The sequence below is a fragment of the Montipora foliosa genome, chromosome 3, assembly GCF_036669935.1.
Source record: "Montipora foliosa isolate CH-2021 chromosome 3, ASM3666993v2, whole genome shotgun sequence".
In the NCBI taxonomy this organism is placed as follows: Eukaryota; Metazoa; Cnidaria; class Anthozoa; order Scleractinia; family Acroporidae; genus Montipora; species Montipora foliosa.
In genome coordinates this window covers 51,914,034-51,935,657 of record NC_090871.1, presented here as the reverse complement: position 1 = coordinate 51,935,657, position 21,624 = coordinate 51,914,034, and the positions used below count along the sequence as shown (strand labels likewise).

Genomic DNA, 21,624 nt, shown 5'->3' with positions numbered 1-21,624 from the left:
GTTTGACGACCATTAAACATATTAGATGATGTTGGAGCATGAATGAATGTCTGATGCTGTATCAGACATTCATTCAACATCTTCCAACATTTCTTTTGTGCTCATGTTGGATATGTGAATTTATTTTCCTTTGGCCGGTCTCAACCGACATGTTGCACGCGCGCGCGAATTGGCTTTTTTTCGATATATTCAAATTCAGCTTGAAAGGGTGGTTCTGAGGACAAAGACAAAGGAAAGTGGATGATACGCCACTATTTTTCAAATTCATTTCGTGTTTTTATTTTTATTTTTTGTCGTCACTGCCTCACTATCAAGCTGAATATTTGATTTCGAAAATGGCCTGTTGTTACTGCAAATGAGGTGGTTTTCATAGACACCGTTTCGTTCGGCGCCAGTGCTAATTCCCGTCAGGTAAAGTGAAAGGATGTGTGATATCGTGCGGCCACCCCATAAGCTTCATCATGTTGGATCGATTCTACATGCAATCAACATGTTAGATTGTTTAACATTTTATAGTTTGGCCAGGCCTTTAACGCATGACGGTTAATTAAAATGGCGGCGCCGCGAAATCTTTAGAAATGGAAATAAGCGATTAGAAATTCATTTTTCTCGGACACAAACAATTTTTTTAACAAATTTAAAAAAGAAGTGATTCCAAACATTTTCTCCGGTTCAAAGTTATTCTTTTAGAGGAGTAGCGGTTCCCTCTAAATGTATCAGTCTCTCATTGAAATTCAAGTTGCCTTAATTTTTGCAGTTTCTGAAAAGAGAACGAGTTCAGATGAGACCTGCTTCCCAGTACAAGCAAATTCCGGTGAGCAGTAGTTTTCACTACCGATGCAAGCATATTTACAAGCAACATACTCATTACTGAGATTTCGTTCATTAGTAACCATTGCTAGTACAAAGGACTTTTAAGCCTGTGAATGCAAACGTTCAGTCGTAGGACGCAAACGCAAGGAAGAGAAGCTACGCTGTCCTCGTGGTGGGGGGGGGGGGGGGGGTTCTTTGTTTAAATGGCAGGAAAGACAGACTACATTCAACAGAGTACGCTCCGAGATGGTATAAGGGTATTGTTAACTTCGCTCGCAATTGTGTCCTGGCAGCCGTGTCTTTTGGGAGTCTTTTCCTGGGGCGTGTTCTTCTGGAAAACGTACTTATGTATTTCCCGCTGTGTTCTTTCTTTTCAGAGTAACTCCGATCGTGAGGTGTTTGAAGAAATGAAAGTGGCAAAGGAAGAAGGCTCCCTGGATTCTATTCTTGTAAGATATTCTGACTGGCTTCTCTCAGTATAACAGGTCAACTTGTAAGTTATATCGTTGATGAAGGTGCATTCTAAATTGCAGGCTGCTGTGGAAAACCTGACGTTCAATGAGCCGTCTGCGTCAAAGCCAATGGAGCCATCTAAACCCACTTTCACTACTTCGTCTGCCTCGTCGGTCAAATCCCCGCCACCTTCAGCGCCCACGGGGATACCACCAGCGGCGACATCTCCGACAGCAGGGAAAGCGCCAGATATCGATAAAAAGCCAAATATAGAGGACGATAAGGTGGGTGTGACGAGACACTTTACGTTTGATGACGACTTCTGGAATGCAAAACTTTATTTTTTGAAGTCCTTACACTTCTTCCACCTCAGTTCTACAAGACGGTTGATTTATTTTATAAGTGACAACCAGCTTTGAAGACTGAGGGAACCACTTCCTTGCACGTATAGCATGGGTTTTTTTTTTCTAGAATCTGTACAATTTGTTCACTCGCTATTAACAGGGTTCGTGTTACTCCTTGAAGTCGTTGAAAAGCCCTGCAATTTAATTTTGGACTTCAAGGACGCTTGAAAAGCCCTTGAAAAAAAGGATTTTGTGAAAAACTGCTTGAAGTTTTGCTTGGGTGAAAATTGCATCGTGCCAAGTTAAAGAGACATTTCAAAAATTGAGCCCAAATTGACTGCTAGGGAAACATTAAAACCAGAAATTAAAATGCCCGTGCGTGTACTTAACTTGCAGGATGTGGTAAGGAATATCAAGGTATGCTTTTTTAGCAAAGAAAACACTGAAACACTATGTATGGCGTAGAACTCTTCTTATAAAGACTCCTTGAAAACTAAATTCCTGGTTCTTGAAAACTCCTTTAATACTCCTGGAATTTTAGACAAAATCCAGCGCGAACCCTGTATTAAGTCTCTCTCTTTGTTTTATATTTCCATACGCATTTATTTTGATCGCTGACCATACCAGTGCCTCTTTGAACATTCTTTTATTATCTGCTTCTCTTGATCGGTTAATTTCCGATCCGTTTCTTTTGTAACAGTTGAAAAAACTCCTGCTGTGCCTTGCATTGCAGGATGAAGAGGACGACGAGGATTTCGACTTCGGCTCGCCTTCCGACGACGTAAGTCTTGCGAAGCTGTTTCTGCCAGTCAGTGAATGCTTTATTAAAAGAGAAGGGCAAATGAGGATATTTATGACTGAATGAATGCGTATAAAGTTTCAAAAGGCAGAGTTGATAGAGGCAAATTTGAAGTAAATTTCTCAAACTCATTAATAATTCATAAGGCCATTAGCCAGTCGAAGTGCCTCATTTTGGTCAGGTGCATGAATGCCGAATGAACCTACAGATCAAGAAACGTTCGAGTTAGTTCAAAAACTGATCAATCCACCATTATGCCAATGAACCTTCAAAATTCGGAAAAAACACATAGAAATCAACTTATCGCACACAATGCATTTTAAATGTCCCGATTATTCGACATGAAACTTTTGCAGTACCTCTTATCATTAGTGTCTAAATTTATTCAAAAGTTCTACCTTTCATACTCACCCAAATATTGAATATTCATTTCTTTGCAAGTTACTATCACTTGTCTGCTAAAACAATAGACACTCGTAGTTGAAAAAAAAAAAAAAAGAGTTTGAGAAGTCATGTCAAAAACTCGTGCTTTGTGTTTCATCGGGAGTTCCGAACACCTCGAAACAATAAAAGCACCCCGCCTACGGCGTCGTGCTGTCATCTGTTTCTTGATATTTGGAACCTTTGATGAAATACTCGCACTTGTTTTTGACATGTTGCGTATACATTTAAAGCGCGGGTTATGGACAAAAGATAGATGTGATCGTCGCAGTTGTATGGACAATTTGTGCATTTTTCTTTATAGGCACCTGAAAAATGCAATTTATTTCATTCATTAGCAGGGCTCGAAATTAACCATAAATCCAGTGACAAATTGCGACGAGATACGAAAATCTAGTGACAAAATCATTGCGCTTCATTGCGTTGTCATCGGTGTAACCAAACAAAATATGAGCCCGCAATACTTTTGTGTAAAGAAACCGCCAAACATGGCGAACAATCTAAGGAATGGAGTTGTGCGCGCAACATCGCAGCTAAATTACGCTACAATTACGCTATCCTCAGGTTGAAAGAAAATTCACGGCGAGAAACAAAATAACTTTGTCGTTTCTTTATTTTGCCGAATTTAACTTCATTTACTTTGTCAATGGCCAGTGGGTTGTGCCATGCCAGTTGGAGATTTGAAACCATAAGTTTAATTTGCAATGCTACCATATTAGTACTAATTCAAAGGGTGTCACGGTAAACATGCAGCACCGTGGCCAAATCCACACTTTCACTGTGAACACAGCTTTTGAAACTTTATGAGCTACAATAGTTGCTTCCCAACGGTTGAAAGGACAACTGAAAAATCAGTGTCCAAGAGACCACTTTCGTAAATGGCGACCACCTTTGCATTCTTTTGTACTGATGTGTGTTAATTAGATCCACTGGCCTGATTTTTGATACAAATATTCTTTGAAATTTGCCCGTTGTAGCGAGGCTAGAAAGGCTTATTAGCATTACAACAAAAGAAGATTTTATTTGGTCGCCATTACGAAAGAGGTCTATAGGAGATTGTCACGTGATATCATCGCCACCATGTTGGTGAACGAAAACAAAAGATCTCTTAGCTTCTTTTGTTCGCCCACCAGAAGTCGTACATTTCACTATAGACCTCTTTACCTTGCACGTTTCGTTGTCCCATTTCAGACCACGTGATGTTCTCAAGGGAATTTTCCTTTTGTTTGTTGATAAGTTACGCGTACATATGAACGTGCATAAGACGACATTTAAAAGAAACAGTTCCATAGAGCAGCATCACGTGGCTGAAATGGGAAAACAAAACGTACAAGCTAAAGAGGTCTATTGTTATGGGTGTCTCTTAGAGGTTGGTTGAAAACGTCCAATATAAGATTCGAACCTTCGACCTCCCAAACACACACGTCAAGCCTGCAGTCCCCTGAGACACTTTATCCAAACGAACGTAGAGAAGCGAAACAATAACTTCTTACTAACCGAGCGTGAGGGCCGTACTGGGGAATATTGGCCCTCGGTCGTTTTTGTACGGACCTCGCTGCGCTCGGTCCGGACTGCCACGACCTCGGGCCAATATTCCCCAGTACGGCCCTCGCGCCCGGTTAGTAAGAAGTTATTGTAAAACCGTTTACAAATACTGTGAATTAATTATCTTTGAAAACTGCGTGGTTACCCACAATTTTCCTTTTGGATTTCAATAACACTTGTTAAGATCTGCTTTTCCCTCATATTCATAAACCGGGAAAAAAAATTCCTTTGACTTAGTAGGCACCGTCCTTAAAAAGATCGTCTTGGACTTTTTCAGATGTCCTTGTGCCCGTTACCAAGCAACTACAATAGCTTAATAGCTTATCATCTTTCTAGCAGATGGATTAATCCATTTAATATCAATTTGGTCATGCTTAGTTCATTTTAATTAGAAATTTCATATTTATTGAAGATACCACTTAGCTTTACAATGTCGTCTTTCATTGGATCGTTATAGTACACGCTTCTATAGTTTTGTTCGGGATTAGGGTTCATTGTTTGGGTTGTAAATTTATTCGTGACGGTGTTCGTTCAATTTTCTGAACCATTCCCTGTAGTAGCTGTTATGACCAGTAGTCCCTTAACCAAGAGTAAGATTTACCCAAATTGGCCAGGTCCCCATCAGCGTCATGAAATTGTCCATTTTTAAACCAAGTTTTGCGAAAAAAATTAACGAATCAGATAACTCAATATTGTACCCAATTCAAACCCTTTAAGAGTAAAACGTTTTATTCCAGGTATTTCCATATCATTAAATGTGAATGCTACATTATAATTCAAGTACAATTACACAAAGAATCTTAAAGTGCCCCTGTGATTTTTAAAAAAAAATTGATTGTAAGTTTTGGATTTCACGGTCCGTCATTACTCACGTTCAAAATTGACCAGTTGGACCTCAGAGGGTTGGATCCAGGGAAAAGCGACGTCAAAGGCTCACATGCTTAAACGTTTAGCGTGTGAATGCGGCTTATTTATATATGCAAAACGCGCGTTCAAAAAGTCTGAAAGCGCAAAACTCCGGTGCTGCATATTAATTCTGTGGCTTAGCCATGCATTTCACTCTTAAACTATTGAGCCTTTGGTGTCATTTTCTCCACGATCCAGCTCTCTCAGGAACTTAAAGTTTGTAATGGCGGTCCATCAAATAGGAAAAGAGCAATTAAAATAAACAGGTGTCTTTTTGAAATCAAGGCTTAAGACTTTGGTCGCTTAGTGTTTACTTAATCCAAAGAAAAATAAGAATTGATTTTTTGGTCACAGGGCACTTTACCCTTGGGGGGTTTGAAGTGGGTCTTTTGTTTATTTTTCCGCCAAACTTGGTTTAAAAATAGATACCTGTGCACGTTACGCTTTATCGATGACCTGATTGGCTGTTTCGCTCATAAGTTTTTGAATTTTGTCCGTTGTTTTGGTCCTGACCATGCACAAACCACACCCATTTTTCAAAAGAAAGCCAACAGTTGCGCATGGTCAAGGTCAAGTTAACGTGAAGCGGGACAGTACTGTCCTTGCTCAGTCCATCTATTACGTGTTTTCACGTGACGTCACGGCGGTATTGGTGTCCCTAAACAAAGAACGGCGGCGATGTTCGTGTCCCCAACTATTCCTCCGGAAATTGAGCTCTATTGTCATGCAAACATTTTCTTTTACAAGTACAAGGAAAGGTTACGTTTATACAAATCTAGCACTTCACGTTACACTACACTCTCTTCAGTTAATTCTGTTTATAATATTTTCTTTTGTTTCGGTGGAAAAACAAGGTTACTGATCGCGTGAGTGAAAACTCTCTATATGAACTATTGTGCAACGTTTTCGCACGGCTATGGGTTCCAGTATCGTTCAAGGCTGGATTTTTTTCTTTATTTATGTGCTATTGATTAATAATGGTAATTAGACTGAGTAGAGTCCAATTTGGTGTGAAATCATACATGTGATGCGGGAGTTCGATTTCAAATCACAATTTTGATTTCAGATCAAAATTGCACGACACGAAATTCAATTACCACTTTATTACATCCATTTAGAAATCACGCAAGAATTATTTACTCTCTCAAATACAGGATTTTAGTGAGTACAATTGTACCAATATTTTATTAATCCAGTTGGGAACAAAAATAGAAAAATTCGCCTGCAATTTGATTGGTTACCTTAAGAAGCCTTGAAATCTGATTGCTTGTTTTGTTTTAGTGTTTCTTTCTCATTGGCTGGGAAAATGGTGCAGTTTAGAGCAAAAAAGAAATTGCGATTCGGGAGTAAATCGCACTGCTGAGAGCCAATCAGATTGCAAGCATCACCATTGCTTTCTAAATGGATGTAATAAAGGTTCTTATTTAACTGCAGTGCAGTGTTGTGCAGTGCAAAATTCTAGAATCCTAGATACTGTATTCGATTTGGCATAAATTTCTTTCCCCATAGGATGACCTAAATTTGGATGATGACGACCTCTTAAATGATGATGACGACGACCTTCTCAACGATTAACAATTGTGAAAGTTGCCATGATCGCGTATGACTTGATTTGTGAATCGCAAGTAGAGTCAAAGTGTTAAAGTAATTTCGTTTTGTTTACTGCCGGAGAGATAAATTGGAGAGAGAGACAGAGAGAGAGAGAGAGTTATTGTAGATTTGGAATGATCACAATAAGAATTATAACAATAACAAATGTCCTTATGCATTTTTGGTTTACTGTGTTGTTTGTAGAATGTAGTGGTTCGGGAAAAAAAACCCGGCATGCTGCTGGCCTTAATCACGAAAACTCGGTTTTGTTAAGGGAGTCTATTAAGGTAAATTATAGGCTCCTTAACGTTAGCCCCTCGACAGAGAGAATCGAATTCGCTCTGTCGATGGGCTAACTTCTGTTAGTATCACCCAACTAGTGGACTAATGCAAATGCTGCATTTTGATTGGCTACGCTACTAGAGGACTATTAGTAATAGTCATCGAGTAGCGAAAAGCGTGACGCTCTCTTTCGTTTTATTTCCAAATAAATATATTTTCAACTTGCATTTGCTAACTTTATTATAATTGCCTTTTCTGTCCGACTAGTTGGGTGATACTAAAACAATTAGACCCTTCGCGCTCAATGGCCACGGGTCAATGGCCCATTCGGCTTCGCCTCATGGGCTATTGACCCGTAGCCCTTGCGGGCTACAGGTCTAATTGTTAAGTAAAACCAAATTTTCGTTTTTCACTCCCCACCGACGCACCCCACAGGTTCTTTTGGAAACTACGCGCGTGTAATTATTCCCTAATCTTACTCGTCAACATTTGATTACCCATACTTATTTATGACAACTTTATTTGTCAAATTGATGACAGAAGGGTAAAAAGGGTGTCGACATCCCCCACAAAATCGGGCTATGAGTTAAGCAAACTGTCGTGTGGGTCAGTTTTTTTATCCTCCAGCCTGTAAAAACTGGTAATCAAATGAATTGCATCTCTTTGTCATTCAGTGGGAAGTTTTGGCGAGTCACACTAGATCCGTTTTCCTGTTGTGGCATCTACAGAGGGCGTGCACATTAGCCCATTTCCGAGTTGCTGTTTGCCTCGTTTTCAAAGCGAGTCCTGGTGGACAACCATTAAAATGGAAATGTGGGTGTATTTTCATGCAAGTCAAACTCCTTATCATTAGAATGGTTTAGCACCGTGACTCGTTTTGAACCAGAGGAAAACAGCAACTCGGAAATGGCCTATTGGTGTGGGTTTAAAAAAATTGAGGACTGTTGACAAAGTTTGTACTAAAGAAGATTGGATTAAAAATTTATGGGTGTATCAGAGCGCTTTTGCCTTAAGGCGCTGTTACACTGTGAAATGTTTTGTGCAACTTGTCTCGCAATGTTTTGGCGACATTTTGGCGGGACAAGTTGCACGAAACATTTCACAGTGTAACATATCCTGCAACGGCCAAAATCGTTGCGAGAAAAGTTGCAAGAGCCGTTGCCGAAAGTAGAATTAAGTTCTACTTTTCGTGCTGCTTGTCTCGCAACGATTTTTGCCGTTGCAGGGTATGTTACACTGTGAAATGTTTCGTGCAGGGTATGTTACACTGTGAAATGTTTCGTGCAACTTGTCCCCCCACAATGTCGCCAAAACATTGCGGGAAAAATTGCACGAAACATTTCACAGTGTAACAGCGCCTTTACACTAATTTGTCAAGTTTTGATACATTTGGCTGATCATCGAGGCGTAAAGGCTAGGGGAGAGATTTCTTCAACTTGTGAAATCAATTTGACTAAAGCAAGATACCTACCAGAAACAAATCGTGCGTCAATGCGACAACATGGATGCAATGACCTCAGCAATGATTTTCGTAAACATGCAAAACGATAAGAGAGTTGCAGTTGGGTCGTTGAGGGTTAAAGTTCACTAAACTTCATTCATTCAATTCAAGGAAAGGGAAGGATACCACCGGTTATCCCTTTGGGAGGGTATCCGCCCGCAGCTGGATGTAATTGACTAAGAGCAGAAACCCACAAGGGTTGAAACGTGTAACGCGCGTTCACAGCTTCCAAATATTCATTGCGAACTGATTGGTTGAAGGTTTCAGTGCCAAGTACCATATTTGGAAAGCCCTCGCTCTTGTTATTCCAAATATGGTACTTAGCAAATTGAATATTCAGAAGCTTGTTTCCCAGAACACAAGTGGCCGTTACACGTTTCAGCCCTTATGGGTTTCTGCTAAAAGTCGATTTTTGATGAGGGAGGAAAACCGGAGTACCCGAAAAATCAGATCGACTGAAACTCAGCCCATATACGACCTCGGGGCCGAGGGTTGAACCCAGGTCGCAGAGGTGGAAGGCACGGTTGATAACCACTAAGCCGTCCTGACTCCCCGACTTGGGGAGATTTAGTTGGCAATCTTTCAGCAATCTTTAATATTGCGAAATGGCTGCCGGCTGCATTCGTTCAAGGTAAGGTATTCTTTTGAACTTTGACCTCGGGGACTTGGCAAAAAGGGGCTCATAACAGATAATGTGATTGGCTCGCTACCCTAGTGCAAAACAAAAGAGTAAGGTTGTTTACCATTTACAAGGAAAAACCGGTTGGTAATAAGTTGTTCAAATGGTAAGCAAAAACTCCCGAATGGGAAATTCATTTGGGATTGGCCTGTACCATTTACACAATTCGTTCAAGTTTACCGAGAGAGTCTAGAGAGAGGCAAAATCGTAGGGGAATGCAAATGGTAAACACGTTTTCCGTTTGGGAATTTTGGACTACCTTTCAAGAAATTCCGTTTTCTCCGGAGATCATTTTCCGTTTGGGAAGACCAAAATAGGCTTACCGTTTGCATTCCAACCGAAATTACCGGATTTTTTTGTGATGGTAATTTGTTCTTTTTTACATATGAATGAAAGCTAATTTTCACAAGAAAAACTTTGCACTTTGACTCGCTTTGAACGAGGAGGCAGACATGAACTCGGAAATGGCCTATTGAAACAATGACTTAGGCTTGAAAACAGTAGAAACTGCTTACAATACCAAACAAAAGCAGGTTACGAGAGCCGCTACACTGCTGACTTTAAGAGCAAAGAAAAGGATATTTTTGAAATAGCCGTCACGATGAATAGTGTGAATTAAAAGTTACTGGTGATTAAACGAAAGTTATTAAAGCGTGCAATTCACCAGCAAGCTACCGAATGATAAGTGTTATTTTATTGTTTTAAATTTAATGAAAGTTCGCCTATCGAAATGAAAACTTGTAAATAACGAAAAAAAAATCTCGACTTCGCTTCTTTTCTATCTCGGTAAATCTTTTAAAGAAAGTTCATTTTTGGTTGGTTACCCATTGTTTCTTGTAACGATGTCGTTGCCTTTCGCTTCTGTCTTGAGGAAGTCATACGCTGCATAATTTTTTCGGGTAATCTTCTATAGCCTCTGTCTTCTATCCGACTGGGCATGCCCTGTACTCTTTGGGGCTGAAAAATAAAATCAAAAAACGAGTCACTCACGTGACCAGCAGCCATAACTGAATTACTGAAACAATCGGTATATGTTCACCGAGATGAACCATCGCTTTCATTACACAAAAATGGTATTCCAAGTTCACTTACGTCGTAATGCACGTAACAAAGTTACTCTATTCTGACGAGATAAGAACAGTACAATTTGATCCCAAATTGTGCTCCAATCGAGTTTCTACGGCAACCACCGTCACCTATGAGTTTTGAGGCAAGGGTCGGTGTTGTGTTGTTTTCAAGGTTCTCGAATTAGATTGGCTTAAAGCCTTGTCCAATTTTGAGAATTTCAAAACACCACTCGCACCTTTTCCAAATTGTAGTCGCGATCGTGCGATTTTCTTTGCTAAACCAGTTTTTATCCATACAGGGTTTTCGTTTGAGGCCGGAGTCCGGACGTTTCGTCCGGTGGTTTCCCATTCCACGTCCGGTACTTTGATGCCAATATTCGAGGGGTTTGCTTTACCTTTTATTGTTATATTTTTTATACTTACTTTTAAAAGAGAATTTGAGTGAACTCCAGACTGAGAAACTGAATCTTGGGGGTACAGAAACACTGGAAACAGCCTTTCTGAGTGTTTTATTTTAAAAATTTCCTGTGGGAATGTGCCCTTACACACCTCAAGGTAGCTCGCACCTTGCGGCGCCACATCCGGTGCTTTCAAAAATATGTCCGCTACTTTACAAAACTGTCGAAAACCCTGTCCATATGAAAAGGTGGAAGAAATTGCCATTGTACTTCGAGGAGGATCAAACGGGATCGTTAAGACTCCAATACTCTTTACAGTTGCTAAAACGGTCGTGTACAAAACATGGACCCCAGGCACTTCTTGTTCAAAGGGTGGATAGCGCTATCCATTGGACATCCTGCTAGCAGAGCCTTTCTTTTGTTTGCTCGATTTTGGCGTTCTCGAGAAAGACTCAATGAATCGAGTAAGATCTTTATTGGGTATGCGCTGCATGTTGCCAGGATGCAGTCTTGAACCCAAGACTAATATGCCAGATCTCGCCGCCATGGTACAGCGGGCTCAATTATAACCATCGGTTTTGTCACTAAATTGACGCTCGCTCTGGAAAAACCGCTTTGACGAAAGAAAGCAAGATTGACTAGTCCAGAAGTGCAGGCCGTGGCGGCTTCAAAGAGTTGACGCGATTCGGGCAGAGCCTACTTTTCTCCTCCTCAGTAAAGAAAAAGACAAGAGGCGGCTCTGCTCGCAGGGTGTCCACTGGATAGCCACTGACTAATTAAAGCACCTTACATATGCCACCTATTTGGTTGCTCAAGCTCCAAAGGGATAAATATGCATTCATTTCATTCAGAATCCTTCACCGGAACAAATGAGTCCAACTGTGTGGCTTCACAGCTCAGTTGCCGAATATCAGCGTTGAACAGCACTTGGGAGTAGAGAAATAAACTCCTTGGTTAATTTTTAATCTGGGATTAGCGTTAATCGGCTTTGAACAACCGGGCCCTGGATTTTTCAGGTGTTTATAAGAGACAAATGCCTAAATTAACAAGGTAAGTGCAAGGATCACTTTTCTGCTTGTATTAAAACTTAATTAGAAAAATTCGGACGGACGTAGAATGTATTAGCGAACACAACAAATTGAATCAAGCGTTGAACAAGAACCACTCTGTTGAAACATGGCCGCTACGACCCGATATAGTTACGTGAATAGCCTACCGAGTTTATCTGATGCTTTATGTGAACACACTTGTTACAGACTTAAAAAGTTTCAGTCTTCTTAAGAACCAAATTCATTTGAGAGCTGCCATAAGTTTATCTTTTAAGGTTAATTCTGAAGCGTATACTTCGTCGCAGCAACGCATCTTCACTTCTCTGGTCCATTTTGCTATCCATAACTAAAGGTACGGTAACACGAGCAACAAAAACGTCCAATTTGTCTTGCAACATTGTTGCGAAACTGGTTTAGCAAATGCTGCGCGTTTTACATCCCACGCACAACCTGTGTCGCAAGTGGCTGCAGGGTGTTTCAGAAAGTAGAGCTCCGTTATGCCGGCTTTCTGCAACACGCTTCAGCAACTTGCAACTCATTTTTTTTGTTGCGAGACAGGTTGTGTTTTTCGATGTAAAACGCGCAACATCGCGTTTCGACTAGTTTCGCAGCAATGTTGCGAGACAAGTTGAACGTTTTTGTTGCTCGTATTACCATACCTTAATCAGTGAATAAGTGGCATTACATTATATTCAGTCATTTAGAGTGAGCACTCCCCTCGGACCAATGTGCCCTGGGTTCGATTCCCAGACTTCACATGTAGATGAGTTTGTTGATTCTCGACTCTGCTCCGAGAGGTTTTCGCGGTTACTCCGATTTTTCCCTCTCCTCAAAGACCAGCCTACGATTTGATATGAGGTGATTTAATTTTTCCAAACGGACGTAAAGATAGCAGGGTAACAATAACTCTCAAAAAAAGAAACGACAGTTTTCAATTTACAATACATGTTTCGACATCCTCGTTCTCATAATTCCATTCTTAATCAGCAGTTGAGGCATTTAGATTTGTCTCTTTCTTTTCAGTTAATTACGCTGTTCTTTTGTCTTTTATTTTATTACTATGTGCGCTATTTTTGTTTCCTGCGCATTTCATACTTCATATTCAAATTGTACGGAAGTTTTTTTACGGCCTTAATATAAATTCAAGTGTACAACCGTTAAAAAAAGCTCATTTGCAACTGAAGATGACATGAGTATGTCGAAACATGTATTGTAAATTGAAAACTGTCGTTTCTTTTTTAAGAGTGGTTTAATTTTGCAGTGTCCCTAATTTGTGCCACAGCGATAAGTACAATTAACACTTACATCAAGTTCATTATTATCGTTACAATTACTAATTCTTTCATGTAATAGAATTCGGGATGCAAAAAGGGTTATTCTCTGCTAAATATTTTGGATAGCCTAAAGTAACTGTTTTAAGCGAAAATAATTTTACCACCGTGACGTGTACTTTAAGTTTTTCAAGAGATCTTGTCATTATTGTGTCAAGGAGCGAGTTGGACTAGGAACATCTAGAGCTTACAAAGGTCTATTAGCAGTTTTGGCACGAAACAGAGGTTTTCTTAATTCTCAGGCGAATACGTTTTCGCCAACTGAATCTACTCTAATGATGCGTGACATTTTCGCGAAGCATCCAAAGCTCAGTGAAGAATTTTCGCGGTGTCTGAGTTGGAGACAATACAATACAATACTTTATTGACAACTCGACGCCGTTTATTTCCACTTCGCTGTATTTGTGGCGAAATTCTGACTGCAGAAGCAGTTTGAATTTAAAAGATCATGAAATACATGAAAGCCATATATGATAAACTGGTTAGAATGTTTCTAAGCGAGACTAGTATTGATCATCGCATATGAAAGCAACTTAAATCCAGGATTGAACAGGACTCGAACCCAGTAACGTGCGATTACGCTACACTGCCTCACACACACACCGGTGATATCATGCAGTTTGAGTTTGCCTAGTAAATCCAGAAGAAAGTTTGCAACCTCACATTTTCCACGTGAAAAAATGACTAAATTGCATTGAAATCAACCAGATAGAGCTTTCCGCCGTACTAAATCACCTCACCTTTTGTTTCAAACAGCAGCTCCATGACGAGAATCCACAAATACATCGTGGCGTAAGCGTTGATTCCCTTTGATCACTCTGCAATTTATAGTAAGTACTATCATCTATGGTCCATTCATTATCACCGTCTACATTTCCAGCCAATATGGATGTTTGGAACAGTAGTAAAACAGCGAAAATTAGGTAACGTTTTGTCTGGCACATGGTGGTCTGTTCTACCAAAACCTCAAGGGATGTTTAAGGTTAGGTTCGTTAGGTCAAGAGTGTCGAACAACCTATTCGCACTCCATTTAATAGAAGTATGCAAACCTTTTAAGATCTTTGAGATGACGTTCGGCGCGGCTAGCGGAAACATCCGTGTCGTATTAATTTCTATGAATATGAAAGACCCCCGGTCACTTCAAAAATATGTTTTGAACAAAAGCGCGATTTGAAATTCATTGAGGAAGTGTTACGGGATGTCTTGGACATTTTGAACAAAAGAAGGTCTTGCCTGTCTAAATTGACAAAAGATTAGTTCAGAGCCTTATTGAACAGGTTCAGCAATGCGTGGTAAAAAATTGAAGTGAGATTTTAATTATTTAATTCCTTGTGGTGTCCATACGATGCTAACAGTCAAAATTAGCAGGCTGTGCACGTATTGTTTTCTAGCTCAACCTTATCTCTGTCTACATTTAAACAAAATGAATTGTGCAAACCCAAATGACAATTAAAGGCAAATCTGATTCCATTTTCCTTTTAGATGGTGATGGTTTTCCGTGCCTAGGAGCTATTAAAACGGCACATTTTTAATCTCACCGGTTTGGTGAAAAGACGGCGGAAATAGAGACTGCTAAATTGATTGAAACGACATAAAAGTAAATCAAAGCAATGACATTTCCGGTTTATATGGCGTGTATTTCGCCAATGTTTACTATTTGCTAACGAAACTTGATATGAACAACTTGAGGGAAACACGCAGAGAGTTAAATGGAAGGTCATCAGAACTTGGCCTTAAACACTTCAAGTATAAACTGGTAATTTTGCTGAAAATTTCAGCCAAAGTTGTAAGCATTTTTTTTTTCATTGTTAACGGATCGTTATTTAAACGAAAATTAAATTCAGTAAAAATTGTTTTCACTGAATGATCGGGTTTGGAAGTTTCTTTGAAAAGGTTAGGAAGATTTGTAGGGGGGAAAAACGGTCCAAAGTACATTGACGAAAATCCTGAGGCAGGTGGGATTTTGCATAAGAAGGAAGCTGGGTGAGATACGGGAAGTCAAGGAGAGAGGATAAATTGGGCATTCATTCTGCTTGTTGGAGAGACAGCATTTTTAATGTATATTTTTTTTAGTATTAATGTTTTTGGAGAAATTGGTTGATATTTCGGTTTCCAATTTCAAATTCTCAAATGTGGCGGAAAAAAATTAAAAGCTTTTACCTTATTAAATTAAAGAAAGAATATGGGAAACAAGAAATTGAGAGGGCATCTTTAAATAAATAGTCTCAAGGAGCAATATATTTTAATTTGGGCATGATTTTTAATGCTTTCAAGAATGTCTTTTTAAAATGTAACCTTCACAAAAAATTGTGCATGAACGTAACGATATTATACAGGCAAAAGGAGACTTTATTGCTTTATGACACTGGAAAATCCTGACCACAGTCTTAAAATTAAGATGGCCTTTTAAGAATTTCAAGTAATGCATATCACCTGATTCTACAAAAGAAGAGTCCGATAATTGAAATTTAGTTTAAGAGGTCTTTAGTTCCTCTTTGCTATATTTCAAGAGCACTTTATGTGACTACAAGGTAACACATTGAAAAATCAATCCAATCGGAAAATTCAATTCTTTGGAGAAAAATGTCTCCATACAGACTTAAAACAATGTTTGAAAGATAGAATATATTAGTCTGATAAACCTGGTCTTGAAAAACAAACCTTGTTATTTGCAGATTTTACACTAAAATGACATTTTGATGAAAATAAATGAATATCGCATGAAACGTTCCAACTCAGTTAAGTCTCTGTTTATTCTCTTCGCCTTTCCCCCGTTAGTTTTCACAGGTTGCATCCTTCTTTGTCAAAATATCTTGCAGGATCTTTTTTTTTCTCTGGAACAATTTTTTTTCCCGGAAGTTTAAACTTCTACGACAAAATCGCTTCTTAAAATTGAAAAGGAGTCATACATTTTCCAGTGATTTAATGAAGAAATAACTTGTTTTGACGGTAGGTGTGTGATAAAGCAACATTTAAGATGCGTTCGATTGAGCCTATTCTTGAACAAGAATACGTGGAGTGATGATTTAAAACGGTATCTCTGGCGTTTTAAGCAACAAGGATAATAAAGATATGTTTAAAATAGCATTTCAGTAGGTGTTTGGCAATTTTAATGTGAATCCCCGTAAAAACGAAGGATTTCCAACTTCTATTCCATGTATTCCTATTTCGGATTGCGGTCAATCGAACGCATCCTTTAATTTCCACGTTCAATTCCATCTACCTCGAGGCAATGTTTACAGAGTATTCTCTACATACGTGCTGCGCTAATTGTTTGTTTTTGTTGTTGTGTGTAACTCTGAAAAGAACAAAAAAGTAAAATGAACTATATTTCTCGTATCTATACGTGAATCAGCCATTAGAGTGAAATCGACAGGAACCGTTTCTTAATCATGCAGCTGTGATTTTATTCCGCCTTGACTGAACAAATAACTGGGCATGTATTGTAAATCTCTTTGTTGAGACATTCGCATTGTCAAAACATAGTCTACTAACTATGGTCAAAAGAGCATTAGATCTTGGAGATCGTGAACTCAATCCGCCGTGACCCCATGAACAATGTATAAGAATCTAGACAAGGTCTTTATGACGTATAATTAATTAAAGAGGCAATTCCTGTTTCCTTATAAAAATTAACTGAGACCACAAGTTCAGTTTCTAGGATTTTAATTCTTAGAATTGTTCAACTTAGTTCTTCAAGTTACTGCACCTTAGTTTCAATAATTTTCAAAGTATCTTTAAATAGCGTTGGCAGATGGCATTTTAAGTAGTTTTAATACTGAAATGTATTGTTTGATGGAATTAACACATTTTCGGTAATTTCAATGTTAGAATTGCCTAGAAATAGATTTTAAAATCTATTGAAAACAATAGATTCAAGATTTTGAAAGTCCAAAATCTTAAATTGCAAAATCTTGAATTCAGGATTTTGGAAACTTAACTCTCTAACTCTTCGACATAACTCTATGAAAATAACTCTAAGAATAGCTGTCCACGCTCGGCCGTGGGTAGAAAAGATGTGAGCAAATATTTAGAATCTAATCGTGAAGATCTTTGTTTCCCCATGCCTTACACCTACTCGAGAACCTACTTTCTCATCTGCGTGAAATCAGGCTTTCCTGATGTCCTGGGCCCGGTTGTTCGAAAGCCGATTAACTTAATCCAGGATTAGCGTAAACTTTTGTTTCATGTTGTCAACTTTTTGGTTAGAGTTTCTTTTGCTTATTTTTGTTTTTCAAGATTGACTTCTTCTAATGTAAAGAGGGGGACATGGGGATTTGCGGTGTTGATGGTTTTTTCAATGCGGCGATGCGGTGAATAAATGATCTCAATTTGCGGTGTTGCGGTGATCGCAAACCCAACGGTGTGCGATGTTTGTGTTTCGCAAGCTACGATGTTCGGTGAAATGAAATTATTTGCGGTGCTGTGGTTTCTTTTTTGATCTTTCAAAATACTCTAGAGATCAAAGAAACTGAACGCCGAAGTTTATTGATGTAACAATACTTGTTACTAAGAGGACGCTCCACACTCTGGAAATGTTGTTTTATCGCTTGGCAGCTTTTCGGGTCAACTTCTCAGTAATGTTCATGGAACTTCATACAAACGACCTCCCCGGGTAAGTACAAGAAAACTGATTAACGGGTATCAACAGTATCGACGCGTAGGCATGCATTGACAAGAGTACATTTTGTTGTGTTCATTTTGTGGAAAATTGTTTAGGTAAAAAAGTGTTATGTCAAGTGTAGACGTTAAAATCATGTAGCTAAAAATAGTTGTTACGGTGACGGTGTTTCGTCGACTTTTCTTGCGGTGATACGGTGATCGTTAATTTTTTTTTGCGGTGTTGCGGTGTTTAGGGCCCCCCCATGTCCCCCTCTGTAAAGTTTTGCCGAATATCAGCGTTGAACAGCATTTGGGAGTAGAGAAATAAACTCCTTGGTTTATCTTAATCATCGGCTTTTGAACAGCCGGGCCCTGCATCGTTAAGTAAACATATACTCACTTTTTCGCCACATATCTGTCACTCCGACGCTCTAGCCACCACCCAGTTATGCAAAGTTTACAAAACTACCTTGAGTTCCCAAGGTCGAACTAAAGAGGGGAATGGGTCTGTAGGAGGTTTTCAATCAACCTCAAGAGAGGCTGTGTGCAACTGCCGGATGACGAACGAACAAACCGAGCTAAAGAGAGACATCACCACACTAGGAGTAGCTTCACTGACCGCGCACCGGTGTCTCAGTTGGTTGAGTACCGCGCTATTACGCGGGAGGTCGTGTGTTCAAGTCCGGCCGGACCAACACTCAGGGTCTTGAAATAACCGAAGAGAAAGTGCTGCCTTTGTAATTACATCTGCAAATGGTTATACGCTCTAGTCTTCTCGGATAAGGACGATAAGCCGGAGGTCCCGTCTCACAGCCCTTCAATGTTCACAATCTTGTGGGACGTAAAAGAACAAGCACACTTGTCGTAAAGAGGAGGGCATGTAGTTCCCGGTGTTGTGGTCTGTCTTCTATGGTGTATCATGGTTGGGAGAGTTAATGCTCGGAGAGGGCCGTAAGTTAGAAAACTGTAACAGGTTATTACGTCTCCCTCTTTAATAAAGATATTGAATTGAATGGAATTGAATTGAGCTTCCGTACGTATTGACCCATTGAGTCAACCGAAAACATTTCGGGCCCGAAAAGCCATTTGTGAACCTGGCAACCGCTTGTTCAGGAAAACCGATCTTACAACATGATTTTAAGGTAAAAAGAGCAAACTGACTGTTAAAATTAACTACTCAAATCCTCTCCGTTCTTGAGATACAGAGGAAATTGTGTCACCTGAAAATGGCCCGTAAAGTTTCGGGACTTTCGAGAAACGGGCCCCTGTACCGTATCTGAAATTGGCACCTGAAACCACCTAATCCACGGATGAAACTCCAAGCTGCATTGCATTTCTCATCTGTTGGAAATTTTTCATTGCAAGGCAAAATCGACAAAAAAAAAAAAAAAAAAAAAAAACACTAACAAATTTAGAAAATTTGTAGCACCAAAGTACCTCACATAAATTGGTTAACAAACGAAATGAAACTAGTTCTGTTAAGTGGAAATCAGCTGTTTTCCAACAATTTTCACATTCCTGACCGAGCAGTATTCAAAGCATGTATGGTGCCCGAACATTGTTTATAGCCAACGTCATTAGAGTTTCCTTAAGATCAGCCGTGGAGCATCCATTTTCAAATCAAATATAGGTGACTCATAGGTGGCAGTCATGGCCTGCCTTTTCAACGGGGCGGTTTTATCGCGAAAAGTTATATTCCCTATTTTCTCAACCCTCCAAAAAAAAAAGCATAATAATTGTTTTCGATTTCTCTTGGAACTTCTTCATATCCCAGGAGAAATTGCAAACAAAGATTATGCAAACTTTGGGAGGAGAAAGAGGTGTATTATGGGATTTGAGAAAGTTGAGAATAGGTGGTTTTCAAACACGTGATGACAGGGCCATGTTTGTGCACAAAACAATAGGAAATTATGGCTCATGTTTTGCACTATAACAGAGTCAAAATCCTAGAAGATTCAAGTTTTTTCTCTATTGTTCTTTGGTCCAAAATGGCTGCAGTGACGTCAGATGAAAACCATCTAAATGTGACCTTAGCGGAGAAATTATCAATCTATCAGTCAATGTCGTTTGTTTTAGCACACGATGTAAGTTTGTAAAAAAATAAAATGTCATGAGATACTAACCGACAGCCTTTGACTGCACTAATTCCACATTTGAGAAACAAGCAGCAAAAAGTTTAGCCTTCGTCCCCTGAATAGCAAATTCAACAGGCTGTTTATACACTACAAGGTTTTTTGTTTTGTCGATCCGTTCTGTAAGTTATAATATTGCACCTTCAACACTTAATACAAGGCCAAGCACTCACTAGAAAAAAATACCGGCAGCAAATTGCCTCGGCAGATATGAAAGTATATGGATTGGTGATGAAAGAAAAAAATAAACTAAATGGTAAAAACGGTGAATGCAAAGCACTTGACGTTTATCCAAGCAAGTGTCGCATCAAATTGAAGCGTTCAAAACTCTCCCTAGTTCGGCAAAAGTAGAAAGAGAATTAAAATGTTGTGAAACGGGAATTTTGTTTTGCTGAACAGAAAGATCCCTTATGGGGTAGGACGGCAACGTCAGTCATTAACAACTTTTCTAAAATTAAATGCACATGTTATCGTCGATTCACACAGGTCTTATTCGAATTTGTTCAAATTAAAGCACCATGGGCTCACCTTTCCCGTAAAACGTTTGTCATTTCACGTTGCAACGTTTCAGAGAGCGGAAAGGGAAACGTCAACCTTCCCAACTCACTCCGACACGGACCGTTATTTTTACTTTCCATTGTTCTTCTAATTGTGCGGAGGCACGCGAGACGTGTTGACGTTGATTCCTGTCGGAAGTCCCGCTTTCTCTAAGGCTCACTTTCCATAATTTGTGTCCACCACAGCCTTTGGGGAGAATTAACTTTTACGAGAAATAAGAAAGCATTTTGGAACTGCTTAACAAATAATTTTCGTGACAACAATGAGAGGTTTAAAAATTATATTCAGCCAGTCAATCGTCTGCATAGTACATTGGTTAGAGCGGTTTCAATTAAGTGTCGAAAGTAATTAGCGAATTGCTTTGATTTTGCAGTACTTCACTCAGTGATTGGTTCAAAGTCCTCGCGCCACTTTTTCATTCAATCAAAAGTGAAACCAAAACCAATCGTGGCTCGCGCGTGCACATTTTCCCGCGCTTTGTGTCGGCTACGTGTAATTATTTCGAGTTTTGATTGGTTTACTGGATTGTCTCCGTCTTTTTGATTGGCCAAAGTAATTACTTTGGTTTTGGTTTTACGACACTCGATTGAAACTCACTCTACTACATTGGGTTCTTATTTATTTTGTAGTTATAAAAATTATGATTATACTCCACGAAGCTGATTGAATCACAAGTCCTAGTGAAATATCCTAACATCAACTAATTTTTTTTTGCTGGCAGCCCGAAAAATCTTTCACCCTAACAAATTTTCCATTGTCAAAACAGTATAAAGGAGAGGTAAAACGACATGTGCATTTCACGTACTTCGCAGATGAAGGTCTCAGATTTCCAGGATGTCGTACATGGAGAACGCGTTAAGTGTCTATTCGATCTCGCTTCTTTCATCGAAAGCTTGAGCTACTGTAATCATGATAGTCAGAGCAAGAATAATTTTCATACCAATCCTTTTGTGTTAATTTTCTTTTGTTTTTGCAACTTGACCAAAATTGAGAAATCATCGCAGTAAAATGAGCTCGAGTTGTAATACGCAACAGTAATTACTAATACTAAATAGTACCACATAAACTCAGCGAAATTTACGGACTTTTCGCGAGCTGTAGGTTGCCACGAAAATTAAATGGTACCATACAGAG

General features: G+C 39.3%; 1 protein-coding gene and 1 long non-coding RNA gene across 2 annotated transcripts in view; one reads left to right on the top strand and one right to left on the bottom strand.

Moving 5' to 3' along the window:
• LOC137997630 (coatomer subunit beta'-like) overlaps window positions 1-7,069 on the top strand; it is a 35,996-nt gene extending 28,927 nt beyond the window's left edge. Inside the window, exons 25-29 of the mRNA XM_068843725.1 lie at window positions 758-814; window positions 1,191-1,262; window positions 1,347-1,550; window positions 2,344-2,391; window positions 6,811-7,069. Of these exons, the coding sequence (XP_068699826.1) occupies window positions 758-814; window positions 1,191-1,262; window positions 1,347-1,550; window positions 2,344-2,391; window positions 6,811-6,876 (447 nt within the window). The 3' untranslated portion in view covers window positions 6,877-7,069. The remainder of the gene's footprint in view (window positions 1-757; window positions 815-1,190; window positions 1,263-1,346; window positions 1,551-2,343; window positions 2,392-6,810) is intronic.
• A 2,652-nt stretch (window positions 7,070-9,721) lies between these two features.
• LOC137994998 (uncharacterized) lies at window positions 9,722-14,295 on the bottom strand. Its single transcript, XR_011122237.1, has 2 exons — window positions 13,939-14,295; window positions 9,722-10,310 (listed from the first exon to the last, which is right to left on the bottom strand). It is a non-coding gene; the product is annotated as an uncharacterized lncRNA (long non-coding RNA).
• Window positions 14,296-21,624: the final 7,329 nt, after the last annotated feature.